This window comes from Phytophthora infestans, genomic scaffold, assembly GCF_000142945.1.
Source record: "Phytophthora infestans T30-4 supercont1.7 genomic scaffold, whole genome shotgun sequence".
NCBI classification, from domain to species: domain Eukaryota; phylum Oomycota; class Peronosporomycetes; order Peronosporales; family Peronosporaceae; genus Phytophthora; species Phytophthora infestans.
Genome location: NW_003303752.1, coordinates 4,086,339 through 4,108,970, shown reverse-complemented (window position 1 = coordinate 4,108,970; position 22,632 = coordinate 4,086,339). Strand labels below are relative to the sequence as shown.

Genomic DNA, 22,632 nt, shown 5'->3' with positions numbered 1-22,632 from the left:
AATTTGGAGCTAAGTGATGACGTATCGACTGACGTGGTGTGGTGACAGTGCTATTAAGAGCTTACTTCCGCTTATCATTGCACTCACTCAAAAAAATACTTCTTTGACAAAAAAAAATGATCTTCACTAGATCGATGTGGACATTCGTCGCACACATTAGACAGTTATTGCAACGCTATTGCCTTACGGCGATCTCTGCATCGACGTCAACTCATAAAATGCGTTGCGTCTCTGCTCAATTTACCCACGCGTAATCTGTTAATTTGGGACGAAGCTGGATTTTCGCTCTCTTTGAAGCACCACTTATTTCCGGTCAAATCGTATCTCACCAAATCAGGAGCATAAAGGTTCCGCCCCCCACTTCCATCCTTAGCTTCTGGACCCGCTGGCAGCGATGGCGGAGAAGCGGCCGGCGCGCCGTGAGGGAGAAAAGGTCTGGTGTCCAGACCCTCGCAATGTGTGGCAGCTGGGCACCGTAGTGGAGGACGACGGTGAGAAGCTGCACGTTCTGCTGCCCGACGCCGACTCGGAGCAACAATTCACCTTCGAGCAGGTACATCCTTACGATCCATCACACTCAGTGAACCTGAACAATGTGGCGGAAATGGACAATCTACACGAGGCTCCACTTCTGGATCTTCTACGACGTCGCTATCTCGAGGACAAGATCTACACGTACACTGGTGATATCCTCATCTCTATCAACCCGTACAAGAACATCCCCATGCTCTATAACTTCCCAGAACTCGACTCTATTGGCAAACTAGATAACCCCGTGCCTCATGTCTACTCCACAGCTCACGGAGCGTACCACGCCATGATGAAGGACGGGAAATGCCAATCCATTCTTGTGTCTGGAGAGAGTGGAGCCGGCAAAACAGAAGCCTCCAAGTACATTATGCGGGTACGTTCACTACCACTACACTGAGCAGCTATTTGGTATATGTAACTAATTAATTGATGCTGTTAGTATCTGGCCAACATCTCGGAGATCGGCAAGAAGGCTCCAAAGGCTCCAAAAGCGGAGAACGGCGGGTCTTCGGTGGAACAATGTGTACTCCAGAGTAATCCTCTACTTGAAGCGTTCGGTAACGCTAAGACCATCCGCAACGACAACAGCAGTCGCTTTGGCAAGTTCATCAAGATCTATTACCATACAGACGGCACCATCTCTGGTGCTACAACGAGCCATTTCTTGCTGGAGAAGAGCCGCATCGTCGGTAGCGCCGAATCCGAGCGTAATTACCACATTTTCTACCAATTGTGTGCTGGATTATCTGCTGAAGAGAAGACGGCGTTGAAGCTGAAGCCTGCAAGCGAGTTCTACTTCCTCAATCAAGGAAATTGCATTCAAGTGCCAGAAATTAACGACAAAAAGGACTTCAAGGAGCTTGCTGAAGCCATGGGTACTGTGGGTATCCCTCCAGAGTTACAGCGGACCATCTTCCGTCTCGTGGCCTGCGTACTGCATTTAGGTAACGTCGAGTTCACGGAGAACGCCAAGAACGAGTCCCAGATCGCCCACCCAGAGGACGTGACGAACCTGGCAGACTTGATGATGGTGACACCGGCTGAACTGGAGTTCGCGCTTACGAAGCGAACGATGTCGGCTGGCGCACGTGGCTCAGTGGCTGAAATTGCGCTGACTGCTGTGGAGTCTGTCAAGTCGCGTAATGGTCTGGCGAAGGACATTTTCAGCAAGATTTTCGACTGGCTGGTGTCTCAAATCAACAAGTCAACGTCTAACGTTGGCAGTAGCGCTGGAGTTGGCGCTGGCTCCAAGTTTATCGGTATTTTGGATATCTTTGGCTTTGAAAGTCTGCAAGTGAACTCGTTTGAGCAGCTGTGTATCAACTACACGAACGAAATGTTGCAGCAACAATTCAACCAGCACGTGTTCGTGTATGAACAAGAAGTGTACGTTGAAGAAGGCATCGATTTCTCTCGTCTGGAGTTCAAGGACAATGGACCATGTCTCGATCTGATTGATAAGAAGCCGCTGGGTATTCTCCCTCTCTTGGATGAACAAGGAATGCTTGGACGACGTGCTAGCGACGAAAACTTTATCCAGAAGCTGCATCAAACGCATTTGCCAAAGGGAAAAGTTCCGGAGGGCACTACTATCTACTACTCGAAGCCGCGATTCGCTACGGACGAGTTTGTGGTTCACCATTACGCTGGAGAGGTGACGTACAATGTCAATGGCTTCTTGGAAAAGAACGATGACTCTCTACACAACGATTTGATCTCTCTGATGGACAGTTCCAAATGCGAATACCTGCGAAAGTTGTATCCATTAGCTCAAGCTGGTGCGGCATCGGGCGGCGCCAACCCACGGAAACCTGTTCGGAAAATGGGCAACAAGATGACTGGAACGATGACTGTGGGCCGAAAATTTCGTGATCAGATGGCCAACTTGATGGTGGAACTCAAGGCCACGATGCCTTCCTTCGTGCGTTGTGTCAAGCCGAACAACCTGCGCTTCCCACAGGGCTGGAACGCCGAACTGATTCTAAACCAGCTCATCTACCTCGGTGTCATGGAGACTGTGCGTATCCGACGTTCCGGTTTCCCAGTTCGACGGCTCTTTGAAGAATTCCGCGAGAAGTATCAGATCCTGACTCGCAATGTCGCTAAGGAGAAGCGAGGAACTATGACGGACAAAGATTACTGCGAGGTTATTCTCCGCTTCATTCCTCGTGAAAACTGGCAGCTCGGACACAAGAAGGTGTTCCTTCGAGACAGCCAGCTGCGTATTCTGGACAACGAAGCACGTAAGATCATGCACGACGCTGCTATCGTTATCCAGAAGCATGTACGCGGTCGACAGCAACGTCGAAAGTACATGGATATGCGCGAGAAGGCCATCCGGATCCAAGCAATGACGCGCATGTACCTGGCCAAGCGTCACTACCAGCGTATGCGTCACCGCATTACACTCCTCAACGCTGTAGCAAGGCAGTTTATCCAGCGAAGGAAGTATCAACGCCTGCGCAAGGCCACTATCCTCGTGCAGAGTCACGCTCGCGGTAATGCTGCTCGCAAGTATGCGCTATATCTCCGAACAGCCCCTCCTGCTGCAACAAAGATCCAAGCTCAAGTGCGACGATACTTGGCTCGTAAGCGCTTCCTCAAGCAGAAACACGCTGCGGCTAAAGTTGCAAATGCACGCAAGATGCACAGACAACGGGCTGAGTTTTTGGAGATGCGCAATGCAGCGAATGTGATCGCTTCTCGATACAAGGGCTATGCTGCGCGTAACAAATATCGCGAGATGTGGAAGGCAGCTATCGTGTTGCACGCTGCAGGTCGCGGCTTCAATGCCCGTCTTAAATACGGCAAGAAGGCTCGTATGCGCGCTGTTGCACGCAACAAAGCGCAGATCCAAATCGCGCGAATTGCTCGTGGCTTCTTGGCGCGACGTCACTTCCAGACCTCTCGTCGACGTATCATTATGATCCAAGCCCGTGTGCGAGCGAACCGCGTTCGTACCGAGTATCTCAAGGGTCGAGAGGCTACAATCAACTCTCAAGCTATGATTCGTCGCTCGCTGGTGCGTCGTAAGTTTTTGCGCGAGAAGAAGATGGCTACACGCATTGAAGCCTTTGGTCGCATGGTGATCTATCGTCAACGTTATCTCAATGAACGTAAGAAGATCATCCTTGTCCAGTCTTTGTGGCGGATGCACAGGCTTCGCAGAGAATACACCAAGCGGGACCGACAGATTACACTGCTGCAATCGCTCTGGCGCTGCCATGCACAAGCCAAGAAATACCGCGAGACGAGGGACAAGATCATCACTATTCAAGCTTTCTCGCGTATGACACTTGAACGTACTCGCTACTTGAAAATGCGATCAGCGGCGCGTGTGGTGCAGAGCGCTGTACGCACGTATCTAGGTCGTCGGCAATTCATTCGCTTCCGTCATGGAGTGGTGAAAACTCAAGCACTTTATCGCGGCTACGTGCAGCAAAAGAAATATCGCCAAACGGTTCAGCGGATCGTCACGGTACAAAGTGTCTTCCGTCAGAAGAGATCCTCCAAGCTCGCAGATGTGCGACGTCGGTCGATGGCTCGAGTTCTCGCTGTGGTACGGATCTTCCTGTCTCGTGTACGCATAAGGAATCGCACCCAGGCTTTGTTTGATGCAGCTAATGCCTACGACTTGACCGAGGTGCTTCACATTGCACAGGAGATGCCAGGAATGCTACGTGTGCGTGACCGTGACCACGAGATGATGTCGTTAATCCACGTCGCGTCGAAGAATGGTGACCTCAATTTGGCGCGATTTGTTCTAGAGGAAAACCCTCAACTTGAGGATCTCGTGTATGGAAAGGATACTGCAGGCAGTACACCACTGCACTACGCTAGTCGACTAGCTCATTTGGATATGGTACGGCTACTCGCGAAGGTTGCGAACCGCAACTCGAATCCTAGCGCGCATTTTGACTTTGGAGCTGCGCGTACAAGAAGCGCTAGCAGTGCCAGTAGTGGCAGCGATGACTCGCCCGACATGAAGCTTCGATCTGTTTCCAGTGTTAGCACGGCGTCCATGACGACGCCATCGTCCCGTTCGCCATCAAAGAGCGTGTCTATTCGCAGTCCTGTAGGAGGCTTTGACCCTCGTATGCGTGGTATGTCCACCGCCTCGACGTCTTCGTTTTCGATGCAACCAGCCTTCAAACCTGGCGATCACAACGCACCAAAGCGTAATGGTCGACGCACTCTCGTGTCTTCCAAGATAGGGAACAACCGACGTTTGTCATCGTCTATCGGCGGACTTCCACCAGTGCTCCCCACGACACTGCAGATCGAAGTGTACAAGGAGGGATTTCTACGCAAGGCTAGTGGTACTCGCTGGGCCACGAAGCGTTATGTGATAGTAGACGAGGTTTGTTTGTCCTACTACAAGACTGAGAAGGACAAGATTCCGCTCAAGATCGTCGAGCTGTGTGATGCTACGATCAAGCGCAACTCCGACGTGGACTGCTGCTTTGAGATCCGCTCACCACGACTTAAGAGCTCCAAAAATCCTGACGGCATGCTCTCGTTTGTAGCCGACACAGAACAAGAGGTGCACGAATGGATGCTTGCTATTCGCAAGGTACAGGGCGTGCGTGCAACCACAACGAGTCCTCCCAACCACAACATGATCTGCATCGACAGTGGACTGCGTCGCGACTACGTCAACATGAAGAACAAGCTGGGCTTTACCCCGTTACATTTGGCAGTACAGAACGACGAAGATGAAGGATTTGAGGCTGCCAAGGTGTGTGTCTGGCTTATTGAGAATGGCGCGGACCCGAATGCGATCGATGTGAATGGAGACACTGCTCTACACTATGCCGTGGAGCTGGAGCGCTTCGACTTGGTTGAAACTCTCATGAAGCGTGGCGCAGACTCGAGTATCAAGAACTTGAAAGGTCTTTCGGCCGTGGATATTGCCGAGGAGGACGACCTGAAGGAGATTCTTAACCCAGTTACGCACGCCCTGAAGATGGAGGAGACTCCGGTGGAGTCAGAAGAGCCCCAAGCTGACGGAATTGTTCCTGTCAAGAAGCTGACTCCCGTCACTCCGTCACTACTGCCACCACCGGACAGGCTACACGACAGCACGTATGTGTCGGTGTTCCTGGGTGCTATTGCAGTGGCCACTGGTCCTATTATGGAGACGCCGCACTTCAACCTCTACATCATGGATTATAAGGGTGCGGTCGTTGACACGGCTCAACGCACACCGAAGTCGCTTATCCAGACCGGAGGCAACTACTGGTGGTTCGGCAACACGTGGTACCTGCAGACACCCCTCGAGCATCTCAAGGACGGTACGAACTAAATGATCTTTGCTACCTGTTTTGATGGCGTATACTAATGACAAGTACTGTACTTGTGTCGTAGGTTGTGTTGCCGTGATGGAGCTGAGGCATCGGAGTCTTGTGACGCAGGAGGTCGAAGTGGGCTGTTGGACCTTTTTCCATCTGGACTTGAGCAAGATCACGACGGCGCCTGCCACCTTCGAAATGTATGCGCCGCCTGTGGATCCGCTCAGTAAGATCCTTGCTCGTATCCCTGGAGATTCTTTCTTGCAGGCTGAAATCAACGTGTCGCTGTAAGCGAAGTAGAAAAAACATGTCTTGTCGACTTGACAGTCAAGACGTTGAGTAAAAACAAAAACGTAGTATCTACTTCAGCCAAAGGAGCGTGGCAACTGGAAGAGGTGAAAAATAACCGTGCTTTGTGATAAGGGATACTTTCATGGGCTACGTCTTTCAGCCGTGGATATTGCCGAAGAGAGCGACTTGAAAAAGATTCTCAACCCAGCAACGTCTTGTGAAGAGCCATCAGGATCAATTAAACACAATGACGCGGAGTAAAAACAAAAAAGCATCTATTTCAGCCAACGGAGCATGGTACTGTAATGAATCTACAGCACACGACGCTTCTTAGCAGAGTTCATGTACGGCCGCAAGACCCACTCGTTCTCAGCCTCCTTCTGGTCGAGCGTGCCAAGCTTCACCTGGTACAACTGCAACTCGAAGCGAGGGCCACACTCCTGCAACTCCACCTCCCGTCCTGTCACCTTGAAGCCGTGGTGACGGAACGACACGAAGTCGTTGTCGTTGGACAACGTAATAACGCGCTTGGCGTCTGGCTTGGGCACTGGGAACAAGTGCTTTAAAATGTTGGCAACACGCTTTCCTAGCGGCGTCTCGAACTGGTTGATAATGAGGTGTGGATACGCCTCGGAGATAGTGGCACGGTCTTCAATATCGTGACGCAGCACTGTGTTACTCAGTGAGAAATAGGCCGTGGGTCCGTACGGCAAGTGACACACCACCAGACCATCTATTTACGCAATAAAGCACTGTAAGTACACAGCAGTAGCATCAACTTCTCGTCTCCATTGTCGTACCTGGTTCACCACGCGTCTCCGTGACCAACAGCAGATCTGTAAAGTCGTTGGATCTCGCACTCTCCACCAACTGCAGTAGCAGTAAGAAATAAAACCGGTGAGTTAACCTCTCTATAAAAGAGTCCAAGGTTTCAAAAAGTCTGCTTACGTCTCCAACAGTGTGGGCACCGCGGTTAAGGCGAATGGCGTTGGGGAAGATGAGGCGGATTTCCTGTGCGAACTGCTTGAGTCTCGAGCTTGGGTCACGTGACGTGGTGATGGCGATTTTGGGGTCGAACATCCCTGCATTTTTGTATTCATCATCGATGTGGTTGAGCGGCTTCTCGTGGGCCTCGTCATCATACTCCATCTCTTGACGCAGCTTGGACTCGACGCTGCGCAGCTCAGTCGGGATGGCCTTGCCACTGCGGATGGCCTCCTTCAGCTGTTGCTTGTGCTCATACAGCGCACGCTCCTTTCCCTCAAGTCCCTTGCGGTACAGGTACTCGCGGCGTAGACGCACGTTCCTCCGGACAGACATGATGGCAATGCAGGTGTGGCGTTTAAACTGCGTCCAGTCGATTGGCAACGCAACTTTTTTATTGTAAATTCTGTAATTCCTATTTTTGGTGGTTTCCAGTTTATTGGCAACGTTGATTTAAAAGTTATCAAAAAGGTATACCGTATACATGAGCATGTGACTCGAGTAATTTAGTGAGAAATCTTGTGTTCGCGCCACATGCTAGGTTGAAGTGACCTGAGAATGATGGTCCTCCCATCTAGCTCTGACTGAAATAATTGCTTGCATAAAAGTTCATTCAATTTACATATTTCGACAAGACGTTAAGACCATCTTGCTTAGGCAGATTTGGTGTCCTTGGTATCAATAGCTAAACTATGCCCACACTACGAGCTAATAGACAAAACTTGGAAAGCGATCGTCTCGCTAGGACGGACACAGTACCTTACCGACGTACGGTCTCCCACTACGAGCGTTGCCACCGCACTTCCGCGTCGGTTCCAGTAGCGCAAAATTGCGACGACGCTGCTCATGTCGCTGCTGTTGATAGCGATGCTGTTGTTGCCGCTTCCACGACTGCGACTGGCCTCCAGACGGTGAGTTCAATGATGGTACTGGCGAAGAGGAAGATGATGTCGACAAGGAGCCATGACGCGCACGCTTCTTCTTCCTGGACAAGCGTAGCATCGGCGAGCTGTGCGGACTGAGTCCTTGTTCCCAGGGACGTAGCTGGCAGACGCGTGGCGATATCATCTTCATAGTCGGAGAAAATGGGATCGCGATGGGCGATGAAGCCGATGCAAATCCCACGAGCGGGCCTGGATCTGACTCAGACGTCGCTTCTGCTGCCAAGATATCGTCAGCTTTAGCCATTTCGACCGGACGAGGGATATCTCGGAAGAAGAGCATCGGACACTCCGCTTTGTAGTGACCATACTCGCCACAATACCAGCAGTCCGAGAAATGTAGCGTGGCATTGCTACAGCCACCAGACGTCGATCGCTGATGCACTAGTTGGCCACAGTCGCGAGTGGCGTGGTCCCTACCACGGCAAATGTAGCACGTCGACATGATGTTCCACGATGTATCGTCAGGTACACAGATCTCCTCGAGACGATGATCTTCACTAAGTAACTCGCTTGCACGTTTAAACTCCGAGCGAATTAGCTCCTGACATTTTCGGTGGAAAATCACACGCCCAACATCGTGCGCCAGCTCAAACGGATCCTCAATACTCAGTCGCCAGGACACGGGGTGACTCCACTTAGTTGTCTTCGATAACGCCCTTCCTGTGCGGATACTCACGACGTCGTCTTCCATATTAAAGCGACGGGCGTAAAAGTCGAAAAATCCTGCAAGTAATGCACCGACCGAGTTCATTTCCGACGTGCCAAATGTGGACGGCAGCTCTATCGTTGGGAATGCCTGCATACGTTCAAGCAGCACGGAGACCTTCGTCTGGGACTGAAGATCCTGGAAAAGTGAGAGCACCTCTGGTAGCTGCATCTCCGCGTAATGTGACTGCAAGTAGAAGATCAGCAACAATGTATATCCTACCGTATTTCACACGTTAATCCCCGGTAAGTGAAGCAGTTGGGCCGAAAAGATCGCTGCTGCGTACCGTAGGAGCTCAGTGTTCCATTAGCAGAGTCGTTAATACCGCGTTGTTTGGCCCAATATTTGACAGCAAACACCAACGGACGCACTCGAGGATCCACCTGGCCGTAGTATTTAAGCAGCGCTGTGTTGAGCAGCGCATTGATGCCTCCAACACACACGTCACAAGCCACCTACAGCATAATAAACAATATATCTTTCAGAAATTCACAAAAAAGCAATTTTTAAGCTGGTTATCTCCGTTACCTGTCGCTTCGTGTCCCAGAGCTTGATCACAGGCACGCGCGCACTGCGGACGAATTCCAGCACTTGGAATGCTCCGGAGAGGCGCTCGCACGCTGTGGCGAGCAAATTCACGCGCTCCTGAGGCGAGAACTGACCCTGGGCGTCCACATCTACGTCCTCGAAGTAGATACCGAGGTCGACGTCGCACCCTCCAAAGCCCAGACCACTGCAAATGTTAAAAAAATAATTACCATCACTCCTTCATGTGAGTTTTCATATCTTCTTCTGTTGCTTCAACGCCCGACGCACCTCTCGGACGACCCGAATGGCAACACACGACAAGTAGGCCACTTTTGTTGGAGCAACTGTTGCACGCGGCGCCGCACCGCACGCTTGGCTGCCAGCTCGGCTTTGTTGGGCTCGAGCTGTTCCAGCAGCGCAATGCTGTCGATCGTGAGCTTGCGCACGCTGTTGGCCGCGCCCATGGCTGTCGGTGTGCGTCTAGACTCTGGTCTGTCTTATCAGGTTAAAAGGCAGCTTTCCTCTTCTCTTACAGTCGCGATCTGGTCGACGGTGCTGCTTGAAGAGTGAAGCGTTTAAAGCAGTGCTTCGACAGGAAATTCACGACTGCAAGCTTTCGTTCTCAGAAATCGTTTGTGGGATTGCAGTTTGACTACGTTTCAGTATGGGTCGCGTTGCAAAAAAAGAGGCCTTGAACTTGGCTTCAGATTCGCCTCTCTGCTCTTCCTGTCAGTCTTTGCGACTCTTTCCATCACGTCCACTACGTAGTCGGCAAAACGACCGCGCAAAACGCTTGTGAATCTTGAGTGCTGAAGTGTCTTGACCGACGTTGTCTTCGCCAAAATATGAGGAGGCAGCGCCGTCACCTCGCACAAGAGACGGTTTAAATTAGTTGATCGAGCTTGACCAACGAACTTCGTTACGAAGATTGCTGTGAGCTGTCGCTCTTGAAAGATTTAGCGATAGACGCAAAGTATTATAATACATGTATCGACGTTTTTCCACCTGCCTTGGCAACAGCGATGTTGCGCACCTGCGCCTGACACCCGTGCTCTTGAGAATTTCAGTAACAGTAAGCACAGCATTTCAGTGTGCTCAACTTGGGCAGCTCAAGTCTGAAGCATTTTTCACGTGCCGTTCTGGTTCAGTAAATCCTTATAGGAAGGCTACTTGCTTCGTTTCCAGTTTCATACGTAGTATGTAGCTGCCGTTGCCGCTGCTACCTCAGAATCAGCAGTTGTATTATCAACGTCGCCTCTCCGTGCCTGTTCGGTATAACCTACATGTAAACTTATAGTGCTCAGTGTTCGTCTCGACTGACTCGTTGACGTGATCATCAGGAAGAACCCCTCATGCCGTTCTATATGATGGTCTCTGAAGGTGGAGTAGTCGTTGGGTAAGCTTACCCACTACTGTACACGTATGTAAAAAGTTATTATTGTTAAGGAGGAAAGAGGAGACGGCGACGACAACGAATAAATGAGCCTCTACAGACCCGGACGAGTGACTGTCGCTCAGACACCAACATTGTCAGTAATGAATTTTGTTTTAGCTTCTTCCTTCGTCGTTATTGTTGATTGTAGCGTATCTGCTTGGTGCCAGATGTACTTGCATGCGACTACAGTATCGAGTATCGTACTGTTTAAATGCTTTTCTTCTTCACGTACATGGCGCTGGGCAGCCACTTGATCGGGTTGCGATTGTAGATTGGCCAGTTGGGCAGAATCAACTGCAGAAACGACGACGACAATAACAACAAGATATGAGTCAGTTCAAATGCCACGTGTCCAAAGCTTAAACATCCATACCAGTGCACTAAGAACCGTAGCAGCAGCCCAGGCTTGGAGTGGGTACGAGAAGTCCTGTTGGACATAACCGTATACCCATGCAGGCGTACAGATGACCACGAAGCACACCACCAGCAAAATCTCCGCATGCGCCTGCCCCTTATAATCGACCATCACGTTACCGACGAAAATCGATTGAAAAAATGAAAATGCTCCTCCCATGAATGTGGCGCACACCAACATTCACACTCGCGTAACATCCGGATGATTTTAATTCAAGTTCACACGGTGTCAGGCGTACTATTAACACTTCGTTTAAGGTGAACCTTCGAGTACTACTGTAGTCCCTATCCAATGCTGTATCGCAAAGTGAAATGCAATGTCGTCGTCGGGCAATCAATATAGATATCCTGAACAATCGTTGTTGCCAAAGCAACCCCACAACTCGAGGCAACATGGAAAAATGACATGCTGGATCACTTTCTGTTACGAACATATTCATTACCGAAGTGATTTCACACTGCCAATAACTGCTTGTCTGTCGACAAATTACCAGGGGCTGATGTCAGCTAGCACCTTTCTCGCGGCTTTCCACGCCGAATTTGAAGGAGTCTCGGGCTGTTCTGCTTCATCAAAGGATCCGTAATGCTCGTCCTCTTCAGAAATCAACGACTCCTCTAGCTCGTATGGTGTGTGCCCAGAACGCGGGGAGTAATCACTGTAAGACGATTCGGAATATCTGTCTGCCCACGATGAGCCGCTGGCGCTTGATCGGCCGCGTTCGTCCAGGTCTTCTTTGCGGCGATCTGACTTGTCTCGGGATTTCTTTCCGACAGATGATCTTCGTCGAGCCGCTGATGTCGAAGACAACCGTGTGTCTCGAGGTCGGTTCGCCACAAAATAAACCGAAAACAGGAAACAGCTCATGGCAACTCCGAACGCAACTACCAACTCGACGCACATAATAATAGAGAGAAGACGATGATCAATGGGTGGCGTGTCTGGGCTTGGTGGCGGTGTCACTAATGAAAGATCAAGCACAGAGACCGAGTTAGCTATCAAAATCGCTCACGGCCTAGTAGAGCAAGCATACTTGCTGGCAACAGGATGTTTAGAAGAGCGGCGGCAGCCAGCGTCGATCCCAAGTAGCTATCATCAAACACTTGGACCGGTTTAGCACTTCGAGAGTCGTAGGCTAGCGTGAGAGCCGAAGGTACAGGCATGTCCACCGACAGTGAAAAAGGAGACCATCGCTGAGCAGGTGCAGTTGCCTCACATATCATATCCCTTGTCTTGTTACGTATATAATCAGCTAGTCCTGGAAATTTGTTCTGATAAGCCACATTTCTGTTAGTATGAGGGTTTATATCGTGGCAACGAATAAAGCAATGCTGCACAATATAAATAACAAACCCTGGCAAAACCTCGTTGGAGATAGTAGTTGTAGAGAATCCACGTCGTGACAGAGGGGCGGTCTTCAGCAACTTTAGCCGAGTCATCCCCCGAGCACGGGAAAAAGGAAGCTGGGAACTGGGTGCAAAAGAAAGAGAATGAGCCGGGCTCGGACAGGAAATGCTTCATCGAAAGCATCTTTTTGTCCTCATCCAGCTCTGTAGCGTATCCAGGTAGAAACCCGCGCAAGGAGTGAACCGAAGTTGACGATAGCCTACTCGAGTCCGCGAAGTAATCAAAGGATTTGTTCCACAGCCCTCGAGTGCTATTATCGCCAACAAGCGCACCCTTCAGCCCTCTGGCCATAGAATGCAGCTCCTTCATATCCTTCTGGAGTTCTTTTTGAGTTAGAGTAAACTCCGTGCAAACGGACGAGTGTTCCACAAGCACACGGCCGATGTTTATTAGGCTCAGTGATGACCGCAGCATCAGGGCATTGAATTCCACGTCCTCGACTCCAAATCGGTCTGCCTCAACACTGCCTGCAGTATTTACGATCGACTCTAACATGGCTCCGTTGCGGCTGTAAATGCCACTGCGACCACGAATTTGTGCTGCGAGGTAAACCATTGGCTCATACACACTCTTCACGGCCTCTTCTGCTGAAATTAGGGTACTTGCACCTGCTGCAAAACGAGTTCGAGCTTCCTCGGGAATAGAGCTAACGACTCTGTCATAGTCTGGTGCATTCTTCAGGTCGGCGAGAAAGGCTTTCCAGTGCGGTGAGAGTGACGAAAACGTCTCCCAAGGGTGCTGTTGCATCAGCATAAATCACAAACGACAATTAGGTTCAGGCACTTGCATCAGTGGTAACCTCACAGTCAACCCTTACACGCGCAGTGAGCAAACTCTTGGGAGAAGGACCGCGGCGTGTCGAGAATAAATGCTCCTGCAGTTTCTTCAGCGGATCGTAGACGTGACACAGAAACTGCACTGCTGTAATCCTCACCCCCAGCGCCGATTCGTACGGAGCCAATCGGAAAATTTCCCAAGCCACGTCAGCAGCTACCGGGGGAGCTGAGATCGTCGAGGTATTGAGCAGCGATGTCGTATGCTCCTCCGCCTGCGTCTGCAGTTGCTGCCAAAATGCCGGACCTGGGTGGAAGGTGCGATTGCTGGGGATCCATCGCTGATGAGATGGAACGGACGGACCATAGATCAAGTGCGGCAGTAACCCGTTGGGCTTCTGGTACTTGAGGATACGCAGGACCTGCTCAGCTGCCTGGTTAAAATCCTCGTGAGCCAAGGCTTGTGCTGCCAAGAGAGCTTCGGCAGGTTTCTGGGTCATTTAACGCAATTTTGCGTTTAGATTTTACTTGTGCTGTTGAGAATAGATACTTGTATTCATTACCAGATACTGGAAGCCAACGACGTCGCGTTTGCCCGCTCCGACGCCGCCGAGTTCCTCGTCCACATGGGCCGCTAGCAGCATCACGGCGTCTCGTTGCAGCTTCCTCTCGTCACATGGAGCGCCTGCCGTCGCAAAAGCGAGCGTACATGCTGCGATCAGTGCACACGAGAGTCGCATAGATTACTGTTTGATCCTCTGCAAATTCACATGATTCCAGTAATTTGAGACATTTTTGGTTGCGTTACCCAAATTCAAAAACTACACCAGGCTGTCCGCAGGGGGTACAGTACACGTACCACAGCTACCATAAGTGCTCCGTGCACTTCATGTGTGTCACGCACGACGAGTTCATTACGTGGAGCTCCTGGCAGGTTGCTCGACAGCAGCCAGTGCCGATGCACGGTATGTGCGTTGACTCACAGCGTATACGCCCAGAGCGCATCGGGTCGTGGAATGGTGCATATCCTTTGCACCTATATCGCTGTCTGTCACAGACACCATGTACCTTGATAGTACTCGACCGTGGTGGGGCATATCTCACCACTATGCCGCTGTGGCGTTGATGTCTGGCATTGACACCGAGTACTCACGGGTACCAAACCAAGCAGCCATCACCACGGTGTCATGCTCGGCGCGGCACCACTTACGACTGCGTGCGTTGCCTCAACCACCACCTGGTGAGTTGTGTGTGCACTCGTGCACCACACTTGGGTTATGGCTCCACGGCCCATTATACCCGGCACGTTGTGTACATCACGTACCGCAACCGCTTTGTCGGCGGGTGAGAAGCTCCCTCCACCCTACTCGACAGGTCGTTCATGACCAAGGGACCAGTGCGTTGATTGCACTAGGTCCGCGCTCCGCCTCATGTGTGGTTGCTTGCAACCCCAACACTGCTGATGCGCTCAGCGATTCCGAGGCACCGGCTTTCTTCGCCACTATGCGCGACGGCTCTCCGCCCCGTGCACTGCGTCGGTATGGACGACCGCGTCGGCCGTACTGACCGCAGGCATCCAGCCCTCGCGTCAGCAGTTTGAGTCTGCGCGACTTGACGTCGAGCGATTTGCTCACGTCTGGCGAGGTCAAGACAGCCTAGCGCCTCGAGCCAATGGCTCTGTGTGCGAAACTATGTTACCCGCCTTGGGTGTGGAACTCTGTTACTCACACCGGAAGCGCATACAGCGACTTCCTTATCAGCTATGGTCTGAGTGACCTTGCGTGGAACTCTGTTACCCACGCTCGGAGCACCGAATGTCGGTCTCCTTAAGCAGCTTCGCTGCTTGCGGAGCCTGTTACCCGCAATGTGGATCTATGTTACCCATCTGGTGAATACCCTTCAGCACCACCACTGCCAACGCGCATACGGCGCGACGACCTTCGGTGTTGGGATCAGCTGGCGTGGTAGACTCGCACACACACCGGCCAGAGTTGGTGTCCACCGACCGAGTCAGAGGAGTCCGGGCCCTGGACTCCCAGTCGCTTGAAGCGACGTCGGCCTGAACAAGGTTCAGACCCGACTTGCGGCGGTTAACGTGACGTGGCACTTCGTTACCCACGTCGTGATGTCTCGTTGACGACATCAGAGGCACTCAATACCTCGTGTGGCACTATGTCACCCACACAGAAAGCATGTCAAGGCCTTACTCTTCAGTTATAGTCTGGGCGACTGCGTGTGGTACACACAGGAAGCATGGCCATGCCTTCCTCCTTAGTTATATTCTGGGTGACTGCGTGTGGTACTGTGTTAGCCACACAGGAAGCGCATTCAGCGTCTTCCTCTTCAGTTAAGGTCTGGGCGACCGTGTGTGGATCCGTGTTAGCTACACAGGAAGCGCATTCAGCGCCTTCCTTTTCATTAAAGGTATGGGCGACCGTGTGGTCCTAAGCTACCCACCTGGTGAGCGCTTAAAGGCATAACCACTGTCGAAGCCCGTACGGCGCGACGACCTTCGGCGTTGGATGCTGTTGGTGTAGCAGGTCAACACGCCGGGCAAAAGACCCATGCCCGTAGCATTGCCGCAGCGGATCATGGTCTTGCTGTACGCAGCGCTGTCAGCGCGTTGACATCTCCGTGACGCTTCTGCGTCCTGGCGGTCTGAATCAGACGCCTAAGGCGTGACAGAGGTGTGAACATGACTCACCAATGCTTCGCCATAGAACTGGACTGGTAGGCCCTTCTCAGCCTTACCACACCAAAGTCCGGGCTGTGCCTTACGTTCGGCACATCCATGTTGTTCATGGCGAGAGCTGCGAGCGACACCGCGGTGTGCAAGCTCATCGAGCCCAAGCGTTTAGGTCCGCTGAGAACCATTGGTACTTCCTTCACCGTACCAAAGGCTAGTCCACCAAGGACCAGTCCACGACCGCCACTCTGACATAGAGTGCAGTCGGGTGTTGCTATGCCAAGCGACGTTCCGGCGGCGTATCAACGCCACAGAACTTATCAAACGCTCAAGGGGTACCGTACCCCCGTACACCGAGTGTACTACCAGCAGCCCATCACTGCCCTTCACCGGTTTGAGAGAACCATGTCTCTCTGGGCTAAGTCCTGCGGTGCGCACAGCCCGCACACCCATCACGAAGGCTTAGCGCTCTTCAGTAGGGCACACTGCCTCTACTGGTGGCCGGGGAGTCTTCGTCCACCTGGTCGTGGCCTGCGCCACCGGATCTGGGGTCCACGGGCTGTCTTCTTTCCGAGGACTGGCGAGGGACACACACGCTGGTAGTGTCCATGTCCGCCGCATCCGTAGCAGCGGACCAAGCTCTCGGCTGAGCTTAAGTCCATGGGCTCGGGCTCGCTGTACGTACCGGTATCAACGGGCTGCGTGACAGCAGGAGCAACAGCGTCATTGCTGCGATGCTCCGCCTCCCGAGGAACGCCATTCTCATCGTGGCGATGCTCCTCTTCCCGAGGCGTACCAGCCTGCTTGTGGCTGTACTCTTCTTGGAGAGCGATTCGAATCGCCTCATCCATAGTTGTCGCTTGTACCCGTACACTGGTGCGAGCAGGATCGGCCTTCAGGTCGTCCATGAAGACTGTTGTCTTGACGTCTTCAGACAGAAGATTCTCTGCCAGAGATGCCACCAACGTGCGCATCTCTTGCGCGTACTCCTGCAGCTCACGTTTACCTTGCTTACACGCGAGAAAGCGTGACCGCTGGCGGAACTCATTGTTCGCCGTTAGGAACGCGGCTCGAAGCTGCTCATACAGCCGAGCCCAGGATGCAAAGCATCCAGGAGATGTCGTCTCCCTGGTGTATGCCCAGTGCTTGGCACGTCCACCAAGGTTGGACAGGGCAAACGCCACCTCAACTGGCTCGTCCGAGATGAGACTCGCCTTCATGGCGATCTCCACCTCACGGGTCCAGAAGTGAAGGCTCTCTACTTTCGTCCCCTCAAACGCGGGGACCTTCAGCCATACCGGCTTAGGCCTGGTTGCCTGGGGAGCGGCCATCGTGGCCTCCAAGCTCCCGCGGACGTGAGCGATGAGACCACGCTCGTAGGTCTCAAACGCGGTCACGCGTTCTTGTTGCTCGACAGGCGTCGCCGCCGCCAAGCTACGAAGGACATCTTGTCCAAAGATGCCTCCCATCTTCCGCACAGACTCGTACTGTGAGTCGGTCAAGCGAGGAAACTCGCTTAGGTCCATCTTGGCTCAAACGTTGAGCGCACAGAGGATTCAGGTAGTTCAATCTACCCGCGATGGTGTTGGATTGACTACCAGTTCTACCAAGTGTGACGGGGTCACACAGCAGCTTGCACAGAGGAAGTGCTTAAGGGTATTAATAACCCGAGTGAACGTTAGTCCACGTGTTCCCGGCCTCAAAGGGAACGGTTTACTACTTAGATGAGTAGATGTACGACTGATGTATTTATAAGTAAGGTTAGCTTGGGTTCCATACAAACTAGAGGTTACCTTTAGTGGAGCTAAGTAGTCAGACCCTGACGCTCCGAGTGCACCAGGTATTGTGTACCAGGTGTCCACAAGAGTAACGGGTCGCTCTTTATCTAACATGGGGCACACTGGATTGTACCCCGTTACAGCCACAGTGTAATCTTTGAAGCTAGCTGCGCTCATGTAGACGGATAAAACGTCTCTATCGTCATTGGCAGTCGCGCAAGAAGTCTCCACCATATTCTCCAGCTTAGGTAGATTTTCGAGGGATACTTACCAGCTTGGTACGCCGTACCACATGTCCTCTTCCGGAAATACAGGCCCTTTTCTGTCACAGGGGCACGAATTTGAAAATGGCACTCGTTTTTTTGCCCGACTGAGGTAACATAGCATCGACTTTTATACGTGTACAGAAAGTATAATACGGTAAAATTGGAGTAAAGTTAGGACACTAGCGTGTTTGCACTCGTCTGCGGACTTATAGCCGTGGGCTCGCCCCTCTCTTCGCTTGCTGCGCTGCGCGGCCTGTCCCACCCCGACCTCTAAGTCCTCGACTCAGCAAAGCGCTGTGTCTGGGATTAGAAATTAATTCCGAGCGAGTGTTGCCAAGACCGTCGGATAAATCCATTTTATGCATGTTGGGGGTAGTCGGTTAGCCAGTCGGGCAAAAAAACTCACTTCCTTTGAAAATACAAAACTGTATCGTACACAGCGTACCTCGTGTACGGGCCCATGGACCTTTACACTGTGCTTGCACATGCGTCGTGCATAATGCGAGCACTGGCCATGAATCCGTTCAGGCGACAGCACAGCAGAAGCTGTTGCTGCCAAACATGGCAACCTTGTGGTGGGCGTACCGCACCAAAGGCTAGTACCGTACGGTACATGGTGTCGATGAAGGACACCTACGCGTCGTTGGTATGGTGACCAAGACGCGAAGAGAGCGTGCCAGACGCTCCAAAGGCATGGCCCGAGGTGAGCTGAGAGCCGCCTCTAGTGCTGGAGAAGGTGTTGCCCTTCTCGGTGTCGTCCCTCGCGGGACTCCGGACGCGCTCGCGAGGACTGTTGTGTCCTCTGGTGCGAACTGGGGGCGTGCCACACGCTCGGATGCCATTGCACCCTGTGCCAAAGCACTGTACGCGCGCTAGCGCAGGAGATAATGCAGCTCTGAGTGTAGGCTTTGCGGCCACCACAGTTGTGAACATAATGATGCAAATCCCAGTGAGCTTTGGGAGCACATGTCACTATGGGTGTGACATAGAGCCGCGCCAGTCTCGTGGCTGCTCAGTGTGAGAATTTACCGTTTGGTGTTTTCATTCTCTCACTTCTGATTGGAGAATCATTTGTGATTGGAGAATCAGGTGATTCTCAGTTAAGTGGGGGAGGATGTAACGGGGTACAATCCAGTGTGCCCCATGTTACATAAAGAGTGACCCGTCACTCTTGTGGACACCTGGTACACGGTACCAGGTGCTCTCGGAGCCAGTCAGGGGATGACTATTTAGCTCCATTAAAGGTAACCTCTAGTTTGTATGGAATTCAAGCTAACCTTACTTATAAATACATCAGTCGTACATCTACTCATCTAAGTAGTAAAACGTTCCCTTTGAGGCCGGGAACACGTGGACTAACGTTCACTCGGGTAGTTAATACCCTTAAGCACTTCCTCTGCGCAAGCTGCTGTGTGACCCCGTCACAGTGGCGGACTTGAAGAGTGTGATCAAAGCGAAGCGCTCGGCAACAATGACATGTGACAAAACAGACCTTCAACACTTCCTAGCGAAGGAGAACGACCAGTGGCTGACAGAAAACGAGGTACTGGAAGGAAATCGGTCCGCAGCTAATCGACTGTCTTTGCGTAGAACGAAGGCGAAACTCACTCTCGCTGATTTGTCGGAGAATGACGTGCGAGTCCGAGTTGAAGAAAAAGAGAGTACTATTGGCGGCCGACCCGTGCACGTGCTGGTGACGGTTCCTGAGTAGTTTATGCCGGTGAAGAGACCAGCTATCGTTTCTGTGAAGCGACTCAAATACACACACAGAGAATTGACGTGGAAAGGAGAGGAAGACCCAGATTATTCTCTTGAAGGCGATGGTATGTTCTTCGTGAACATCGACCGAGCGACACTACAGCTTTTCGACATCTTTAAGTCCAACCACAACCGCGCTCAGAAAGACCGGGTAAGCGGTGGGTGATGCCTATCACAGATAATGCGTTTGGTCTTGTAATAACAACGTTTGCCACGGAGCTGTGGTGTAACGGGATCAGCAAAATCTGCGAAACGGATGGATTAAGCTTACCAACAGCGCCCATACATCGACTAACGGAGGGGTCCCCCGATGATCCGTGTTCTGCTGAACTTTCCTCACCTTGTGTACCCGTCGGTAGGGCGGGATCTGCTCTCTCGGTAACTTCCGAAGAGTTCAAGTGGTGAAGCTTGAGAGTCTTGGCGAGACGTGGGATGAGGGGAGCAGTAGTGGTAAGATCTTCACTCTGCGTCCGAAGTTGTTTCTGGATCCCAAACGAATATTCGAGCTTGGTGGATCCAGAGCCTAGATCTGGGATCTGGTCATAGGGATGCCTTGCGGGTATGTTCACTTGCCTTTGTTTTCCTTTGTGTATTACTTGCCGCTTCCTGTAGCGGGATCTTAAGAGCTGAGAGCTTCTTAGGTATACCCGGCCAGGTAGTAAACCCGGTTAACCTTTCGGATCTGCGCGTGTAAAGGAAAGCTCACTTGGTGGTAGGATCTGGTCAATACATTATCCAGTTATCACTACCAGCACAAGATTCAGAATTCCCAACTTCTTCTTGCCAGTATACTTCCTGTAGTCCCATTCGGCCCGGATGACACTTTCATCCATGGGCGGATGCAACCCAAGGCCTTTACCGTGGACACTATCGAACCTTGGTCCGCCAAGAAACCGAATCGGGCGGCCATTGCTACTATGTAGGTCACCATCCTGCTCTCCGAGTTGCCATTTCGAACTGAGTGGATATTGGTACGCGAGGAGGACAACATGCCGGTATCCGGATACGTGGATTTGTTGGTCACCAGATCCAATGTGGAGGAGTTGCATGGCACCGCACCGTGGGATGTCTTGACTACACCCATGGATCCCATTAGCTTCCACAGCGATGTTGGAGGACGCCTTGGGCTGCTCGTTGGCGCGTTTCGACAATGCACCGGATCGCAGTGTGGGAGGGTTCCCACCGATTCTCCATCTCTCAGGCCAAGCTGCGGGATTTATCATGGTTATCGAGCTTCAACAAGCAGCGCGGTAACAGACGCAGTCATGCTGGCCGTGTTTGGAAGAAAGCTCTCGTGATTCTGGTTTTGGCAATGCAGGACGGTTGGTGTGACATGGATATCTTGTTGGATACGTTTCTCCAACACCTTCCCAGACTCGGGGACAAAGCGATGTGGTTTCCTGGATCCGAGTCTCGTCGGGCCAAGTTGGAGGATCCGAACCTTCACTGCCTCGAGCCGGCAAGTCTGTTGGAGGATTTGCAAGAGATGGACGAAGGGGAGCCTTGGCGTAACCAATTTCGGGGAGATGTAGCCAGCATCCCGCACGCCTAATCCAGCCCTGGAGATTCTGGATCCACATGGCACGACGTTGGGAGACGACCTAAAGCAGGAGCTGGACCCACCCCGGGACCAAGTGGGAGAGGATTCATTCCTGACGGAGCTGATAAAAGGGATCTTGGACGAAGTGGGGCTCCGGTGGATCCGAGACTACCTTGCATTTGTGGAACTAAGGAACAGGATTTCGACGACGCCCATCCTTCGCCATTTTGACCCAAAACGCCAGCCTACGGTGATAGCCTATGCCAGTGATTGGAAAATCTCGGCGGCTTTGGTACAAGAGTACGAATGGATCTGTCATCCAGTCATCTTCGTCTGCTGAACGCTGAAGCCCAATGAGTTGAATAACGGAGCAGTGGAGAAGGAGATACTTGCACTAATGCGGGTGCTGGATCTCAACTGTAACATGCTGGTGGGTAGATCCATCCGGATCCTTACTCGACATTTCACACTCACCTGGCTGCTTATGTCGGGTGGGACAATGGGCAGGCCTACTCTCGCCAGGGACATCGAAGATCATTAAATATTCAAACGGAGAAGACGAGATTCTAGGTGTCTTGGCAGCGAGCATCACGCCCAGATCCAAGATTGATGAAGCACTGACTTAGATCGCTCCTAAGAAAGAGCCTAAACACCAGACTCAGATTCCGATCAGTTGATGAAGATCTATACGCTCTGAGTTTCGATAGATCCGCCCGTGTATGGCGAGGAGGGGATGCTTACAGTGCAATCCTATGGAGACTGCCCGAATGGGAAGTTGTAAGAGCCAGATCCGCCTACGCGGAAGGTCTCGCAGTTAAAGAGGCGGGGTATAACGGACTCTGGTTGGGGTTGGATCTGCTAAGGAATGAGATCCAAAAAGGCTGGTGGTATGTGGAGACTCAAATTTGGTAATCCGACAGGTGCAAGATGAAATCGACTTTAAAGCCCCTGCACTAACGTTGTTGCGTCATAAAGTGATGAATCATTCACGTGGATGGATAAATCACGAGATGGTACAGTCAAGCGAGGTTGGAATGCATGTAACGGGCCCGGGGTGTCCGTTACTTGCTTACACGTAGTGATGAGGAAGCGTACAAGTCCAGTGATACTGAAATCAAGAACTTAGTCTGAAGGAAAATCAACTCTGTTTTTTATTTAGGTCCAGGGCGGCTTGCTCTGACCACTCAAATACACGTCAACTTCTTATTGGTTGATTATGCGTCTGGCTCCCCATATTTCAACCAATAGGAAGGCGGCAGTTCAGCACACGCTACTCGTGTGCTGATGCACCTACTTTTGTAA

At 51.8% G+C, this 22,632-nt stretch overlaps 5 protein-coding genes and 1 pseudogene across 5 annotated transcripts; 2 read left to right on the top strand and 4 right to left on the bottom strand.

Moving 5' to 3' along the window:
• Nucleotides 1–394: 394 nt before the first annotated feature.
• Nucleotides 395–6,766, top strand: PITG_05631 (myosin-like protein; the record flags this gene model as incomplete). The annotated part of the gene is made up of 3 exons (XM_002999207.1): nucleotides 395–904; nucleotides 971–5,825; nucleotides 5,899–6,766. 3 exons carry the CDS (start codon nucleotides 395–397, stop codon nucleotides 6,111–6,113), a joined length of 5,580 nt encoding a protein of 1,859 aa, XP_002999253.1.
• Nucleotides 6,425–7,433, bottom strand: PITG_05630 (U3 small nucleolar ribonucleoprotein IMP4; the record flags this gene model as incomplete). Its single annotated transcript, XM_002999206.1, has 3 exons — nucleotides 6,425–6,846; nucleotides 6,914–6,983; nucleotides 7,062–7,433. 3 exons carry the CDS (start codon nucleotides 7,431–7,433, stop codon nucleotides 6,425–6,427), a joined length of 864 nt encoding a protein of 287 aa, XP_002999252.1.
• Nucleotides 7,434–7,838: 405 nt separating this feature from the next.
• PITG_05629 (Poly(A) polymerase, putative) lies at nucleotides 7,839–9,739 on the bottom strand (the record flags this gene model as incomplete). Its single annotated transcript, XM_002999205.1, has 4 exons — nucleotides 7,839–8,965; nucleotides 9,034–9,202; nucleotides 9,276–9,480; nucleotides 9,564–9,739. 4 exons carry the CDS (start codon nucleotides 9,737–9,739, stop codon nucleotides 7,839–7,841), a joined length of 1,677 nt encoding a protein of 558 aa, XP_002999251.1.
• A 691-nt stretch (nucleotides 9,740–10,430) lies between these two features.
• On the bottom strand, nucleotides 10,431–11,236 carry PITG_05628 (uncharacterized protein; the record flags this gene model as incomplete). The annotated part of the gene is made up of 3 exons (XM_002999204.1): nucleotides 10,431–10,494; nucleotides 10,943–11,004; nucleotides 11,084–11,236. The coding sequence occupies 3 exons, from the start codon at nucleotides 11,234–11,236 to the stop codon at nucleotides 10,431–10,433; spliced, it is 279 nt and encodes a 92-aa protein (XP_002999250.1).
• Nucleotides 11,237–11,611: 375 nt separating this feature from the next.
• On the bottom strand, nucleotides 11,612–14,042 carry PITG_05627 (uncharacterized protein; the record flags this gene model as incomplete). The annotated part of the gene is made up of 5 exons (XM_002999203.1): nucleotides 11,612–12,084; nucleotides 12,156–12,393; nucleotides 12,476–13,267; nucleotides 13,341–13,793; nucleotides 13,866–14,042. 5 exons carry the CDS (start codon nucleotides 14,040–14,042, stop codon nucleotides 11,612–11,614), a joined length of 2,133 nt encoding a protein of 710 aa, XP_002999249.1.
• A 5,395-nt stretch (nucleotides 14,043–19,437) lies between these two features.
• Nucleotides 19,438–19,959, top strand: PITG_22762 (annotated as a pseudogene; the record flags this gene model as incomplete).
• Nucleotides 19,960–22,632: the final 2,673 nt, after the last annotated feature.